Source organism: Rhinatrema bivittatum, chromosome 8 (genome assembly GCF_901001135.1).
Source record: "Rhinatrema bivittatum chromosome 8, aRhiBiv1.1, whole genome shotgun sequence".
Taxonomy (NCBI): Eukaryota; Metazoa; Chordata; class Amphibia; order Gymnophiona; family Rhinatrematidae; genus Rhinatrema; species Rhinatrema bivittatum.
This window is the reverse complement of record NC_042622.1, coordinates 208,874,508-208,889,380: the sequence shown is the minus strand read 5'-3', so window position 1 is coordinate 208,889,380 and position 14,873 is coordinate 208,874,508. Positions and strand designations below refer to the sequence as shown.

Sequence of the window (14,873 nt, the reverse complement as noted above, 5' to 3'; positions counted from 1 at the left end):
CCATGTCTTTCTATATGTTCTGTGATTTTGATGTTTAGAACACTTTCCACTATTTTTCCTGGCACTGAAGTCAGGCTAACCGGTCTGTAGTTTCCCGGATCAACCCTGGAGCCCTTTTTAAATATTGGGGTTACATTTGCTATCCTCCAGTCTTCAGGTACAATGGATGATTTTAATCATAGGTTACAAATTTTTACTAATAGGTCTGAAATTTCATTTTTTAGTTCCTTCAGAACTCTGGGGTGTATACCATCCGGTCCAGGTGATTTACTACTCTTCAGTTTGTCAATCAGGCCTACCACATCTTCTAGGTTCACCGTGATTTGATTCAGTCCATCTGAATCATTACCCATGAAAACCTTCTCCATTACGGGTACCTCCCCAACATCCTCTTCAGTAAACACCGAAGCAAAGGAATCATTTAATCTTTCCGCAATGGCCTTATCTTCTCTAAGTGCCCCTTTAACCCCTCGATCATCTAACGGTCCAACTGACTCCCTCACAGGCTTTCTGCTTCGGATATATTTATATATTCTCGGTGCCTTGTTGGTTTGTACTGGTATCACATCTACATCATGGGTAGGTGTGACGGTTCATGAGTGTCTGCATCGGCCTATGCGTCGAGGTTCGGCCAGCATATGGGTGTGTAGGTGCGCCGGCGGACGGGTTGGTGTTCTTGTACGTTGGTGGGCTCATCACTGCACTGGTGGATGCATTGGTGTTTCTGTGTTCCGGTGAACGTGTCGGCGGTTGGGTCCGTTGACGAATGCGTTGGAAATAAAATCACATCCAATTTTTTTTTTAAATCAGAGGTTTTAAGTCCTTGTACCGGCGGACGCATAGGCGCGACAACGGGAGCATCAAAGCGCTGGAGGACATGTTGGGGAATGCATTGGTGCACTGGACGCATCGGTGCTTTAACGTGCCCGCGGAACGCTTGGGCGCATCGACACGCTAGTGGACACCCTGGTGCATCGATACACCAGCAGGCGTGCCGTGCATCATTGCGCCGGCATATGTGTCAATGGCTCAGCATGCCAGCCAGTGCATAGACGCGTCCTCTGCGTGGTTGGAGCATTGATGCACCTCATCGGTAAGTCGCAGGTGCTTGATACAGATGGTTCTCCAATGCAGCAAATTACTTCCTGCTTCGTCCCTCGCTGCCGCGGGAACTCAACCCCGTGCCGGCCGGGCTGAACCGGGAGGCTACCAAGGAGGTCAGTACTAAAAAGGGGGCTTCATATGGCCCGATGGGGGTCCCCGGAGATAGAAGGATTTCCCCAAGTAGGGCAATTTATTCCCGTGATGCGGGTCATCAGCGTCGCTGGGCCCGTGAGGGGCAATGTAGGTAAGCGGCTAATCGGGGGACACCGATAGTCTGTTGTCCCCCTCCTTTTTTCTTTTTGCCAACCACATTTGCCACCTTGTCAAGTCGAAATCCGACAGGGGTGGCCCGTCGATGGAGTTGTTAACTCTGTTCTTTATTTCTTCTTAGTGTATTTCTTCTTAATTATGATTTTATTATTATTATTTTTTTAGAGAAAGTTGTGAGGAGAGAGAGAGAGAGCTCTGTGTGGACTTAGTCGCACGGAAACAAACAGACTGAGGAGATCTGAGGTAGCGCAGGAATATACAAGTGGGCGCACCTCACTGGCAAAGATCTGTTTTAGCTTTGAGAGCTCCGCCACCTAGTGGCACAGAGGATGTCCCAGACAGCATGGCTAATTCAAGCTGCTTATCTACTGGAAAAAGGATAGTGACCTATCTACAGTCAGGAGGATTGTGGACCCCAGACAGCATGGCTTCACCAGGGGAAGGTCCTGTCTAACAAATCTGATAGATCTTTTTGATTGGGTGACTAAAGAAATGGATCGAGCAAGAGCGCTTGATGTGATCTACTTGGATTTCAGCAAAGCTTTTGATACGGTCCCACATAGGATGCTTGTGAAAAAAATGAGCAGCGTGGAGTGAGCGCCAAGGTAGTGTTGTGGATTACAAGCTAGTTGACAGATAGAAGACAGCGGGTGATGGTAAATGGTACCTATTCTGAAGACAGAATGGTGTTACGTGAAGTGCCGCAAGGATCGGTGTTGAGACTGGTCCTGTTCAACACCTTTGTGAGCGACATTGCGAAAGGATAGAAGGTGAAGTTTGTTTGCAGATGATGCTAAGATCTGCAACTGAGTGGATACACAGGAAGTAACGGAGAGAGTGAGAAGTGATTTAAAGAAGCTTGAACAGTGGTCGAAGATAAGGCAGCTAGGATTCAATGCCAAGAAGTGCAGAGTCATGCATCTGGGATGTGGTAATCCGAAAGAGATGTATGTGATGGTAGAGGGGTGGGGGGTGGGGAAAGGTTGTTGTGCATGGCAAGAGAGGGACCTTGGGGTGATAAGTGTCTAGCGATCTGAAGACAGCAAAGCAATGTGATAAGGCAATAGCTAAAGCCAGAAGAATGCTGGGCAGCATAGAGAGAGGAATATTTAGTAAGAAAAAGGAGGTAATAATCCTCTTGTACAGGTCATTGGTGAGGCCTCACCTGGGAGTACTATTGTCAGTTCTGGAGACCATATCTCAAAAGGGACAGGGACAGGATGGAGGCAGTTCAGTGAAGGGTGACAAAAATGGTGGTGGTGGTAGGGGGGTTTCCTCCATTAAATGACTTATGAGGAGAGGTTGAAAGACCTAAATATTTATACCCCAAAGGAAATTAAAAACATACTTTTGCCGTATTGCTTTCAATCTAACTTCCACAGATTAACAATACTCCTTTAATTAAGACTACCAATTCCTCATACTCACGTTCTATGTTGTGTTTACTTGCACTGTTTTGTTGACCTACACCCTTTCTAACTTGATTGGCTTATTTTATTACTGGTTTTATTTTTAACATCTGTACCTTCAAATTGTGTATGTGATTTTAGTTTGTAAACCATTTAGACCATATTATGTATAAACGGTATATAAGAAACTTTTAAATAAATAAGGAGAGGAGGTGCAGGGGAGATATGATACAGACCTTCAGATACCTGAAAGGTTTTAAAAGAACATTGGTTCTTACCTGCTAATTTTCGTTCCTGAAATACCACAGATCAGTCCAGACCAGTGGGTTATAAGAACATAAGAACATGCCATACTGGGTCAGACCAAGGGTCCATCAAGCCCAGCATCCTGTTTCCAACAGTGGCCAATCCAGGCCATAAGAACCTGGCAAGTACCCAAAAACTAAGTCTATTCCATATTACCGTTGCTAGTAATAGCAGTGGCTATTTTCTAAATCAACTCAATTAATAGCCGTTAATGGACTTCTCCTCCATGAACTTATCCAATCCTTTTTTAAACACAGCTATACTAACTGCACTAACCACATCCTCTGGCAAAAAATTCCAGAGTTTAATTGTGCAATGAGTGAAAAAGAACTTTCTCCGATTAGTTTTAAATGTGCCACATGCTAACTTCATGGAGTGCCCCCTAGTCTTTCTATTATCCAAAAGAGTAAATAACCGAGTCACATCTACTCGTTCAAGACCTCTCATGATTTTAAACACCTCTATCATATCCCCCCTCAGTCATCTCTTCTCCAAGCTGAAAAGTCCTAACCTCTTTAGTCTTTCCTCATAGGGGAGCTGTTCCATTCCTTTATGCACTCCCACCAGCAGAGGCAGAGAACAAAACTTCGAGGCACGGCTATATAACCCTAGTGCCATCTGCAGTTCCTCAGTATTGGTCGATCCCCAAGCAAAAAAACCATTGAAACTAACTTTAAACAACTATTCACCCCAAACAAGGCGAACATCAAAAAACAGGAGGGTTGGAGTCCCCTAAGGTTGGAAATCCTACCCCGTATCCATTAGTATCAAAATAAAGAGTACTTCCTTCAGCATTCTTCAACAAGGTAGCTCACCTAAGGGTCAGACAATCTTTCAGCAGTCATGTCTGGGCGGGCCTCTGGACTGATCTGTGGTATTACAGGAACGAAAATTAGCAGGTAAGAACCAATATTCCTTTCCTGGACATATCCAGGTCAGTCCAAACCAGAAGAATGTACCAAAGCCACACTACTCTGGGCGGGAACCCAAAAGACCCGCTCGAAGTACTTGTTCCCCAAAACTGGAGTCCTCCGGCGCTTTAACATCCAAGCGATAATGCTTGGAAAAGGTATGCAGAGAGGGCCAAACCGTGGCTCTATATATCTCCTGTGGCGAAACCAGCTGGCACTCCGCCCAGGAGGCCGCTTGTGCCCACGTCAAATGTGCTGTCAAGCCGACCGGGACGGAGCGGCCGTTGCAAATGTGTGCTGAAGCAATGGTCTCCTTCAGCCACCTAGACAGAGTGGCCTTGAACGCCTTGTTCCCTCGCCTAGGACCACCAAACAGAACAAATAAATGATCCGATTTCCGGAAGGGATTGATCTTCAAATAGTGCAATAGAATCTGACGCACATCCAACAAACGCAGGTCTCTATCTGTTGTCGAATCGCGGAACCAGTGTGGGAAGCCAGGGAGCTCTACCGACTGATTAACAAGAAATGCCGACACCACCTTAGTCAGAAAGGATGGCACCATGCGTAAGGACACTCTGTCTGCTGAAAACTGCAAAAACGGATCCCTGCAATTCAGAAATGTGCCTCGCTGAATAAATAGCCACTAAGAAGACCATCTTCAGGTCCTTGAAAGAAGCCTGAGCCACTGGCTCAAAGGGCGGTACACACCAAGCCCGTAGAATGAGGTTCAAGTTCCATTCTGGGCAGTTTCCTAACAGGCGGCTTCAAATGCTTGACCCCTATGAGGAAGCGAACCACATCGGGGTGGCAGGCCAGGGATTTGCAGTCTATTCGTCCCCTAAAACATCCCAGAGCATAAACCTGAACGCGTAGGGAATTGTATGCCAGGCCCTGGACAGACCCTACTGTAGAAAAGCCAGACTATGAGGGACGGGCGCCGACCCCGGCCCGATTCCCTGTTGCGCACACCAGGACTCGAACACTGTCCACACTTGCACGTACGTCATGGAAGTGGAAGGGCGCCTGGCCTGTAGCAGCGTGGTAATCACCAGCTCTGAATACCCCTTCAGTTGCAGATGCTGCCTCTCAAAAGCCAGGCCGTGAGAGAGAAGCGATCCTCCTGATCTGAGAAGATGGGACACTGACACAACAGGTCTGGTAAATGCGCCAGCCGTAAGGGCCCGTCCATGGCTAGTCTGTAACCAAAAAAATCCCCACAGGGGTACTTTCCTTTAGGAGGCGCTGGAAGAGGACTTTGGGGCGTGGAGGGAACCAACTTCCTGGAATCCGAGGGCTCTACAGCCGGGGGTATCCAACCCCCCCATTCTCCCTGCTCGACCCAAGGGATGGCCCGCGATCGGAACCTCACACCTCAGGGAGCCCTAACACTCAGTCCAGAGCTGCAGGATGCACGACCACCATCTGCTGGAGACAGAGAAATACTGAGGAACTGCAGACGGCACTAGGGTTATATAGCCGTGCCTCGAAGTTTTGTTCTCTGCCTCCATCTGCTGGTGCATAACCCACTGGTCCGGACTGATATGGGTATGTCCAGGAATGATACATATTAAACAAACCTTCTCCATTGGAAAGAAATCAGTAAAACTAAGGGTCATGAAATGAAACTCCAGGGAGGAAGACTCAGAACCAATGTCAGGAAATATTTCTTCATGGAGAGGGTGGTGGATGCCTGGAACGCCTTCCGGAGGAGGAAGTGAAGACAAAAACGGTAAAAGATTTCAAAGGGGCATAGGAAAAACCCTGTGGATCCCTAAAGGATGGACATGAGGAAAAGAGAGCTTGGGGGTAACTTGCTGATTTGACAGTTACTACCTTTAAACATCAAGCCTTCATACTGTTGATACAACTCATTATTGCTCTCTGCTTTAATGGCTGGGGGGAAAAGGATAATTAATTTTACACAGCAACCAACAAAGACATGAATTTTATAGTCTGGGAAAACAAATAAGCATGGGGGAAACTTGCTGATGCAATTGTTACCATCCTTAACCAATAAACCTTCTCTCGATTAACATCTCCCTCATTTCTCAGCTTTATTACCCAACAATATTTTTTGTCTTGTGTCCTTTAGTTTACTGAAACTGGATATTAATGTTATTCATTACTCATTTTTAATCATATTTTATCAGACTCTTATTTTTATTTACTGTTTTTATTGTTTAATCTATATTCTGTTTGTTTTTGACTTTTCTATTATGTATGTGAACCGTTTTCATCAATTTTATTTTGTAAAAGCGGTATACATTTTTAAATAAATAAAATAAACTTGAGTTGTAATTCCAACACTGCTTCGACGGCAAGAGATAAAGGGGAATTGACTCAGACAGAAACCAACAATAAGTATGGGGGGAGGGTAACTTGCAAGGCAGATGCCACCCCTTGATGATACCTTTATTGGGGAGACCTGTATGGCACGGCTGGTGCTTCCATAAGCTTCCTGGATATACTGGATGGACCACTTGATCCTTTTCTGCCGTCATTTCTATGTTTCTATGATTTTAACGCTACAAGGTCTTACCCCCAACTGTACCTTTGGCGCTCTTGCTCACAAGTTTCAAACTTGCACTAATTTAGCCCTTTTTGTGTCTCATATCTACACCGTTCATTGTACAATATTCTCCCCCCCCCCCAAAAAAAAGGGCCTATGTAACACATTAATAACAGTTTTCATTGATACACAGCCCCTCTAGACTTCTCCATAACTACTTCAATCCCCTGCGCTACTCATCTCCATAGAAACCCACGGGGCAGTATATCCGCCCACCCCTGTCACGTGAGTCCATGTCGCCTCATCACGTGGAGAGTGCGCTGCGCCTGAGCGTTCAGTAAATCTGCATCTGAGGGGCTGGTTGCTGTGGGATGGAGCGATTTTTCGTTAGGCTCTGGGGAAAGATCGGAAGCTGCGGCTGGGCCTGGTTACGACGTTACTCCCCGAGTCATCCCGCCAATCCCCCAAAGCGGAAGTGCAGCGGGAACAGGTTAGTCTGGGTACCGGGCCCGCTGGTATGACGCAGTAAGTGCGGCGCGTGATCATGACGTTCTCGAAACAGTTGGTTTCGTCCGCTCGCGGAGGAGGGGGGGGGGAAGTGAAGGAGAGAGAAAGCGAGCGAGAGGAACGTTTAGTGCTGGTGTCTGGTGGGGAGAAGCCCTAATAAAACAATGCTTACATTAAATATGCCTGGGGTATTCTAATCTTTCGCAGCTGTTTTCCACCATTGCAGTTTTGGAAACGCATGCCTCGTATCTCCCCTCCGGCTCTTTTAGTGGACTTGACCAATGGTGATCCCAGAACTCTCTTCGGTGACAGTCTGATGTTCGTGCGAGGGGCCATGTGCGGCCTCCCTGGGTTTGTCGACCCTGCAGAGAAGCTGTGTCGGCAGGGGCAGGGAGTTGTACCGGAGTCTCAAAGCTGCAGGAACGGCTGCTTATATGATATAATAGCCTTGTGCATGAGCCTGCATGCATATATATGGGCAGTCCGTGTGAATTGAAGGGCATTCTGCTGTTACTGCTATAAAAATCGTACGAAGCCCAAAGGCAATGTCGGTCCCAAAATGTGCTTAAAGTTTCTGAATAGCCCGTAAGGATCACTCCTCCCAGTTGATGTCTAACAGATGGGGAAAGGAAACCGAGATATGATATTAGAGCGGGCAGGAGATGCCCTATATCGCATAATATAGGGCATCGCCTGGCAAAGGCTGTACTAAACTACAATGTGTAACAGGATAGTCTGGATTCTCCTGTCCGTTAGAGGGCTCTTAAGCAATCCTTGCTTCATCAGATATAGTGGACCCAATGGTGAAACGTTTATTGTTTTAAGATTGACCAGCACTATCTGCGGATGGAACACTGACTGATGCTGATTATAGATAAATAGCTAGAAACCCCTTGTACTTGTGAGCACATGACTATACAGTAAGTCTAGGTTACTACATCATCTGTGGTTCCCAAAGAGATCTGTATTTACAAAAGAGACTACAAGTCCAATCTACAGGAAAGCTTCACAGTAAGTGGCATCTGATATTGATGCTCTGAGACAGTTACTCCTTGAATTCCACAGTACCATAAAATCCAGCCCTTGCTGTGGAATTCTTTGCAAATTTGCCATAGGAGCCCAGGGGCTACAATACTGCAACGAGTAGCTTTCCTACCCACCCCCTTTCCCTACCTAACACACTTATGTCAATCACAGTTTATTTCCACATCACACTACAGCAGCCCTTTTTCCCCCAGTTCAAAGCGTGACACTGGCCCCCGGCTTCACAGGAAAAGAAAACAGTACAAGGTGCTGTATTCCTGCTGCTATACTCTGTATCAAGGAAGATGGGATCACTGCAGGTGGGTGAGGAGTGAGGTGAGGATGGAAGTATATTTAGATTTAGTTCATCTTCATTAGTAGCTCAAGGTGAGTTGCATTCAGGTATGGTAGATATTTCCCTGTTCCTAGAGGGCTTACAATCTTAGGGCCTCATTTACTAAGCATTTTTCTGATAGACACAGATTGGCAGAAAAGCCTTAGTAAATCAGGCCCTAAGGTTCTACCTGAGGCAATGGAGAATGAAAAGGGGGGTTGTGGGGAGGAGGGAACAGTGGGAGTGTGTGTGTTGAGGAATGTGGGGTGCAGGAGAGTGAGTGAGTGGGGATGGTGGTGGGATATATGGATTAAGGGGAGGGGCTAGAGGGCATGGGGAATGTGTGAGGATTAGAAGTGTGATTTGAGAGTGAGGGGGCATAGGGTAAATGAGAAAAGGGATCTTCTGGGGGAAAGGTGAGAGTGGATTTGTCTTCCTTCTCCTGATCCATTAATCCCCCTCTCTTCTCCCTCCCTCTCCTGATCCAGGATCCCCCTTTCTCCTCCCCCTTGTGAGCCTCCTTTACTTTCCTACCCTCATCTCCTCCATCTATTCTTCTGTTCCTCTCCCTGAGATGTTCTCCATATCCCTCTGAGATCCCCTGACCTTGAGTGAGTGAGAGGTGAATGAGGCGGCTGGGTGTGGGAGGAGGGCATGAGTGAGGGGATCAGAGGTGTTATGAAATGTGACTGACGAAATCGAGGGGGAAAGAAGTGGAGATTGAGTAGCTGTGGGGTGTGAGTGAGATGTGTGGAGAGACTGAATGAGAATATCGAGATGATGTGGAGTGTGAGTGAGAGGGAAGATTGATATCAGGGTAGGGGAGTGGTGTGGATGGATCATTCCTCTCCTGATCTCGGATCTCCCTTTTCTCCTCTGCTCTCCTCCTCCTGTGCTGCTATCCTCCTCTATTCCTTAGCTCTCTATCCCTCTTTCTTGAGATTCCTTCTTCATTCCCCTACTCTGAGATCCCCTCTCTTCCCATCCCCTTCTTCCTTCCCAGCACCAATCATTAAGATCCCTTTTCCTCTAATAAAGAAATAAATGAACTGGATATGATTTTTTTCTATCTTTATATGCAAAATTACCACAGAATTTGCTAAATCTTGCCACAGAATCTTGAAAAATCTGTCACAGGAAACCCGAAGCATTGACGGCAATCTCAATTCCTTATAAGCATATATTCTGAGGTGAAATACTGTCACATAAAAATTCAATCTGGAATATCGCAAGGCTAATAACAGCAGTAGTTTAATGTCTAGCTGATGGAGTTTGCTCCGATATTTAGTGTATCCCTCTCAGTCCCTAGAATATAAAGATTATTATAGTTTTTTTCAAACTGACACTAAAAAGAACCCTTGAAAGGAGGAGGTTCTGTTGGATGTACTGCATTAATATCCTAGGGACAATGAACAAGCCTTACCAAGGAGTTTGGATTGCTGGAATCTTCTAAGCTATTACAGTTGCTAGCCTGGCCAGATGTTCCTCCTGCAGCTTGAATCTGCTGCTCTCTGGTCTTGAACCTCCAGGGATCTCTAACCCACATTCAAAGGAGTTTCTTGATTCAGTTTGCAGGAGCCTCCACACACAAGGGGATCGTTTTGCAAGGGCTTATGGCAACCTGGTATTCAAGTGCTGATTTACAGAAAGGGTCATCTGAGTCTAGAATGTTAGGATTCTACTGTGCAGAAGCTACATTTGAAAGGCTGATCTTCCTCCACCTCCCCGGTAGTCAGATCAGTAGCAATGATTGCAAGCCAGCAACAAGAGGACACAGAAAGCATGCCCTTAGTCTCTGCAGCAGCTTCTTCTCCCCACTTCTATGTTGTGATATTCTAGGCCAATGATATTCACTCCCAGCCCTTGAGGACTGCCAACAGATCAGATTTTCAGGATATCCCTAATGAATATGCATGAGAGAGTTCCTGTTCATAACCCAGATCAGTCCAGACGAGGGTTTGGAGGCAAAGAACAAAAGCTTTGAGGCACTGCTACATAACCAAGAGTGCCACCTGCAGCCCTCAGTAATTCTCTGTCTCCAGCAGATGGTAGAGGTATAAAACCTGCAGTCGAGTTTAAAAAAAATAGGAAAAGGAAGAAAGAAGATAGGAGATTTGGCTTCCTAAGGTACTAGGTTCTTCTGTGGACCATCCCTTAGGTCGGATGAGCACGGGATTGGAAATTCCTGACTGTCTCGGCCCAAAGCCATCAAAGGTCTTGAAGCCAGGGATCCTGGCTTCCTCAGTTTCTCTGGATCCTCCTCACAGGTTCCTGTTCCTGGCTGCAGACTCAGGGAAGTATTCCCACTACTGTCTTGTTCTAAGTGTACTGCCTTCCCTTTTTTGTGGTGTAAAAAAAAAAAAAAAAGGTGCAGGGATACTGCCAGCACATGTGAAGTGTTGGCTCTGCTGGAACAGGGGGTGAAGAGAGAGGCCGTAGCTGCACACCGGAGCTCCGGGAGGGTTCAGCGAGGTTTGGTGCAGGCACTACAATGCACATCAGGAGGCAACTTTTCCACCTCCGGGGTCCGGGAGGGCTCGACTTCATTTTGTGCGCTTGGTGCAGTATGCGTCAGGAGACTGTGTTCGTCCTGGGGTCAGGGCGGGCTTAGAGAGGCAGGGCACTAACAGTATGGTGTGCATGTGAGAGCAGCATGGCGCCATTCGTGGAACGTGCCAAATCTTGCGCCCCGTGGGGATAAGCTGTCGCATCTGAAGGCAAGCGCATTGTTTCCCAGTTGTGCCACCGGGGGGTGAAGACAGCTCCCTGGGGACAGCAGACAAGCGTATTAACCACTATTCGGGTGCCGGCAACGAGGACGCCAGAGACAAGAAGGAGGTGGCGGCCATCTTGCCTCCTCACGGTAGGACCCACTACTTATCAACAAAAATTGTGATATGATACACTACATATTGCTTCAGTAAAGAAGATATTTAAATGAGGAAAGAGATGGTTTCATATATATTGTTATTGTTCACCTGGCAGGTACCATTAACAACAACTATATATATGAAACCATCTCTTTCCTCATTTAAATATTTTTTTTATTGAAGCAATATGTAGTGTATCACATCACATTTTTTGTTAATAAGTAGTGAGTTTTACTTTTTTTGTTAGAATTGATTCACCTTTTCTCACTACATGGATTTTTTTTGTTTTTTCTGGTTCCTCATGGTAGGAGACAGATGGAGTCGGGAAGTTAGCTTCCCACCCCCGCTTTCACCAATGGTACAGGAAGCTCCTGAGGAATGGGAGAGTGGGGAAGAGCCAGGTGAGATCACTGATCAATACAGTGATTTGGAGGAGGCATTCTGAAGACCTGCTGTCTAGGCCATGCAAGGAGGACCTGGTTCCTTGCACACTGCCCAGCACCTCCTAAGGGCCTGGACCTCAGGCAGAAAGTGCCATGTGCTCCCCATCAAGCGCTGCATATCCTCGCTTCATCCCTCGTTCCCATACTGCTAAGAAGCCCTCGGGACTGAGCAGGCGACGACAAATGGGGAAGCTCATCAATTTTCACAGATATACAGGTAGTTTGAGCCCAGCAAGGCTATGCGAACAGCACAGGCCTCATTCTCAGAGTGCACAATTTAAAGCCCACACAAAATTCGGGGTGGGGGGGGGGCTGCTCCATCGCTTAGGCTTTGGACGTTCTTTGGAAGATGAGAGACCCATCTCTAATTCGGAAGTTTCAGAGGATCTTCAAGGGGTGTTGGTGATGGCCCTGGGGAGGATCCTGGGGACCACCTGGTTGATGAGGTTCCGGATCCAGATAAGCCCCTATCAGACCTGGAGAGGTTCTGGTGGTGGAAAGAGATGATCCTGGAGTGGTCCGTTGGTTCTGGAAGGGCTGCGTGCTCCTCCAAAGGTTTGCCTGAATGTGAAAGGTGAAGAAGCTGGCGAGCCAGGAGTGAAATGCTCCAGAGGCTGGTTCTAAGGTCAGCAGGGCAATGGCGGTCACCACGGTGACTAAGAAAACAACCATCCCTGTGGCGGGGTTGGCCACACTGGATGCGTAGGACAGCATACTGCAGATCCAGTTGTATGAGGTGTCTGTGTCGAGTCTTCGAGCTTCAGTTGGCGGTAGCTTGAAGCAGGAGGCCTGCTTTCATTGGGTGAAAAAGGCACAGGAGAAGAACTCTCACCTGACAGGCAATGCCCAGCAGGCGGCATGTTTGGAAGCCAGGGTGACCTATGTGGCAGATGCTCTGTATGCTTTGGTTCGGATGTCTGCCAGGAACACTGTTTTCGGTGGTGCCAGCACGAAGGCTGCAGTGATTGTGTAACTGGTCCACGATGTATGGTCTAAGTCACAGCTGTGCAATATTTTAGGCACTTGGGGGGAGTCTAAAGGGAAGAAACCTTTTTCCCTCCGTTCCCGTTTTTGGGATTTGTGGAGGTTTCGTCCCAATAAGAGTTTATCAGCTTTGTGATGGAAATAAGGCTTGGGGAAGCAGTGGTTATTTGGGGTTCCAGTAGGACCCCCCCCCCCCCCAAGGTTGCTTACAGTCAGGGGACCAGAGGTGGAAAGTTTTGCAATGATGCTAGGCTGGTCCATTTGTCTGTGGAAACAGTAGGGGGCAGATTGACCCGTTTTTAAGAGGAGTGGACTGAGATCATATCAGACCAGTGGGTCCTGGAGGGGATAAGAGATGGCTATGTGTTAGAATTTTCTCGTCCAATCCACACGACATTCATGGTCTACCTCTGTGCATGCCGAAGCACATGAGAAGCAGTTCTGGTGACGTTGCAACAGTTACAAAAGCTAGATGCTATTGTGCCAGTGCCACTAAGGGAGTGGGAACAGGGGAGGTGGTCAATTTACTTTGTAATTCCCAAGAAAGAAGGTTTCTTTCAGCCTGTTCTAGCTCTCCTAAAGGTCAATTTGGCGCTGCAAGTTCTGAGAAGTTGCGGAAGGTGATAGCAGCGGTCCGCAGAGGACAGTGTTCTGGCGTCGCTGGATCTGACGGAGGCCTATCTGCATATCCCCATATGAGTGGAGCACCGGAGATTTCTGCGTTTCATGGTGGTAGGGCAGCATTTCCTGTTTCAGGCTCTCTCGTTTGGGCTGACAACAGTGCCTTGTATGCTTACAAGAGTGATTAGTGATGGTGATGGCAATTCTGAGATAGGCAGATGTTTTACTTCACCCTTATCTGGACAACTGGCTCTTTAGGTCAAAGTCTGAGGTGGAATGCTGTCAGTCAATTCGATGGGTCTTGGAATTGTTGCGATCTCTGGGCTGGGTGATAAACCTGGCCAAGAGTCATTTAGTGCCAGTCTAGTCTTTGCAGTATCTGGGAGCGTGGTTCGATACCTGGATTGGCAGGGTGTTTCTCACCGCAGAATGAGTGGTGAAGTTGCAGGCCCAGGTGACACATTTCTCACATATTGTGGTGCTCCAGGTCTGGGACTATTTGCAGCTTCTGGTTCTATGGCTTCCACACTAGATTGGGTGCCATGGGCCTTTGCGCACATACATTCCCTTTAGGGGGCTCTTTTGTCCATGGGATCTGGAGACTCCAGATTGGGTGGTAGTGACCACGGATGTCAGCATCAAGAGCTGATGGATCTGGAGACTAGTGACCCAGGATGTCAGCCTCAAGGACTGGGGAGCGGTCTGTCAGGGGCAGGTTGTTCAAGTTCTCTGCTCGCCAATGTTGGCATCCTGGTCTATCAATCGTTTGGAAATGAGGGCGGTTTGCAGGGCCTTGTGTTTTTATGCCATGGATTCGAGGAAGAATGGTGAGAATTTTCTTGGACAATGCGACAACGATGGCATATATCAATTGGGCAGGATGGAAAGTCACACTGTGGCACTGGAAGCCTAGGAGCTCTTTGTATAGGCGGAGCAGTATCTGGAAGGAATAGCAGCTTTGCATGTCACTGGAATGGACAATGTACAAGCAGATTTTCTCAGCAGGCAACAGTTGGACTCCAGGGAAAGGAAGTTGTCCCTGGAGGCATTTGATTTCATTTGCGCCATTCCTGGAATACTCCAGATCAGTCCAGAGGCCCATCTCCTTACTTCCAAAAGAATGTTTTGGGGGATATTTTCTGCAGATGTTGATATGTGTATATATGTTGACCCTAATGTTTTGAAGGGTTTTCAGTTCCTTGTTGGATGCTTGGGCTCCAGTTGTAGGGACTCCAACCTGGGGTTTATCAGTTACCCTGGAAGGAGGAAAACTTTGACAGTTTTTTGGCTCTTTGATGAGTTGGGTATAGGTCAATACTGAAGAACTGCAGGTGGCACTCTTGGTTATGCAGCAGTGCCTCAAAGCTTTTGTTCTCTGCCTCCATCTGCTGGTAGGAATGCAAAACCCACTTGCTGGACTGATCTGTGATTCCAGGAACAAAAATTAGCAGGTAAGAACCAGTTTTCCTATTTGCATGCACCTGCCTCCACTGCATGCAATTCTCATGCATATTAATTAGGGATATCCTGAAAACCTGTCTGGGAGCTGGGGTTGAATAGCACTAGTAGGATCTGAGTT

General features: G+C 47.2%; 1 protein-coding gene across 3 annotated transcripts in view; it reads left to right on the top strand.

The window, feature by feature from the left end:
* ABHD11 (abhydrolase domain containing 11) overlaps window positions 1-14,873 on the top strand; it is a 109,990-nt gene that overhangs the window by 73,204 nt on the left and 21,913 nt on the right. Inside the window, exon 1 of one of the 3 annotated variants that reach the window (XM_029613024.1) lies at window positions 6,751-7,002. The exons of the other annotated variants lie outside the window; for them this stretch is intronic. Within the exon in view, the coding sequence (XP_029468884.1) occupies window positions 6,884-7,002 (119 nt within the window). The 5' untranslated portion in view covers window positions 6,751-6,883. Of the gene's footprint in view, window positions 1-6,750; window positions 7,003-14,873 lie in introns of those variants that run through there. 3 annotated transcript variants of the gene reach the window in all.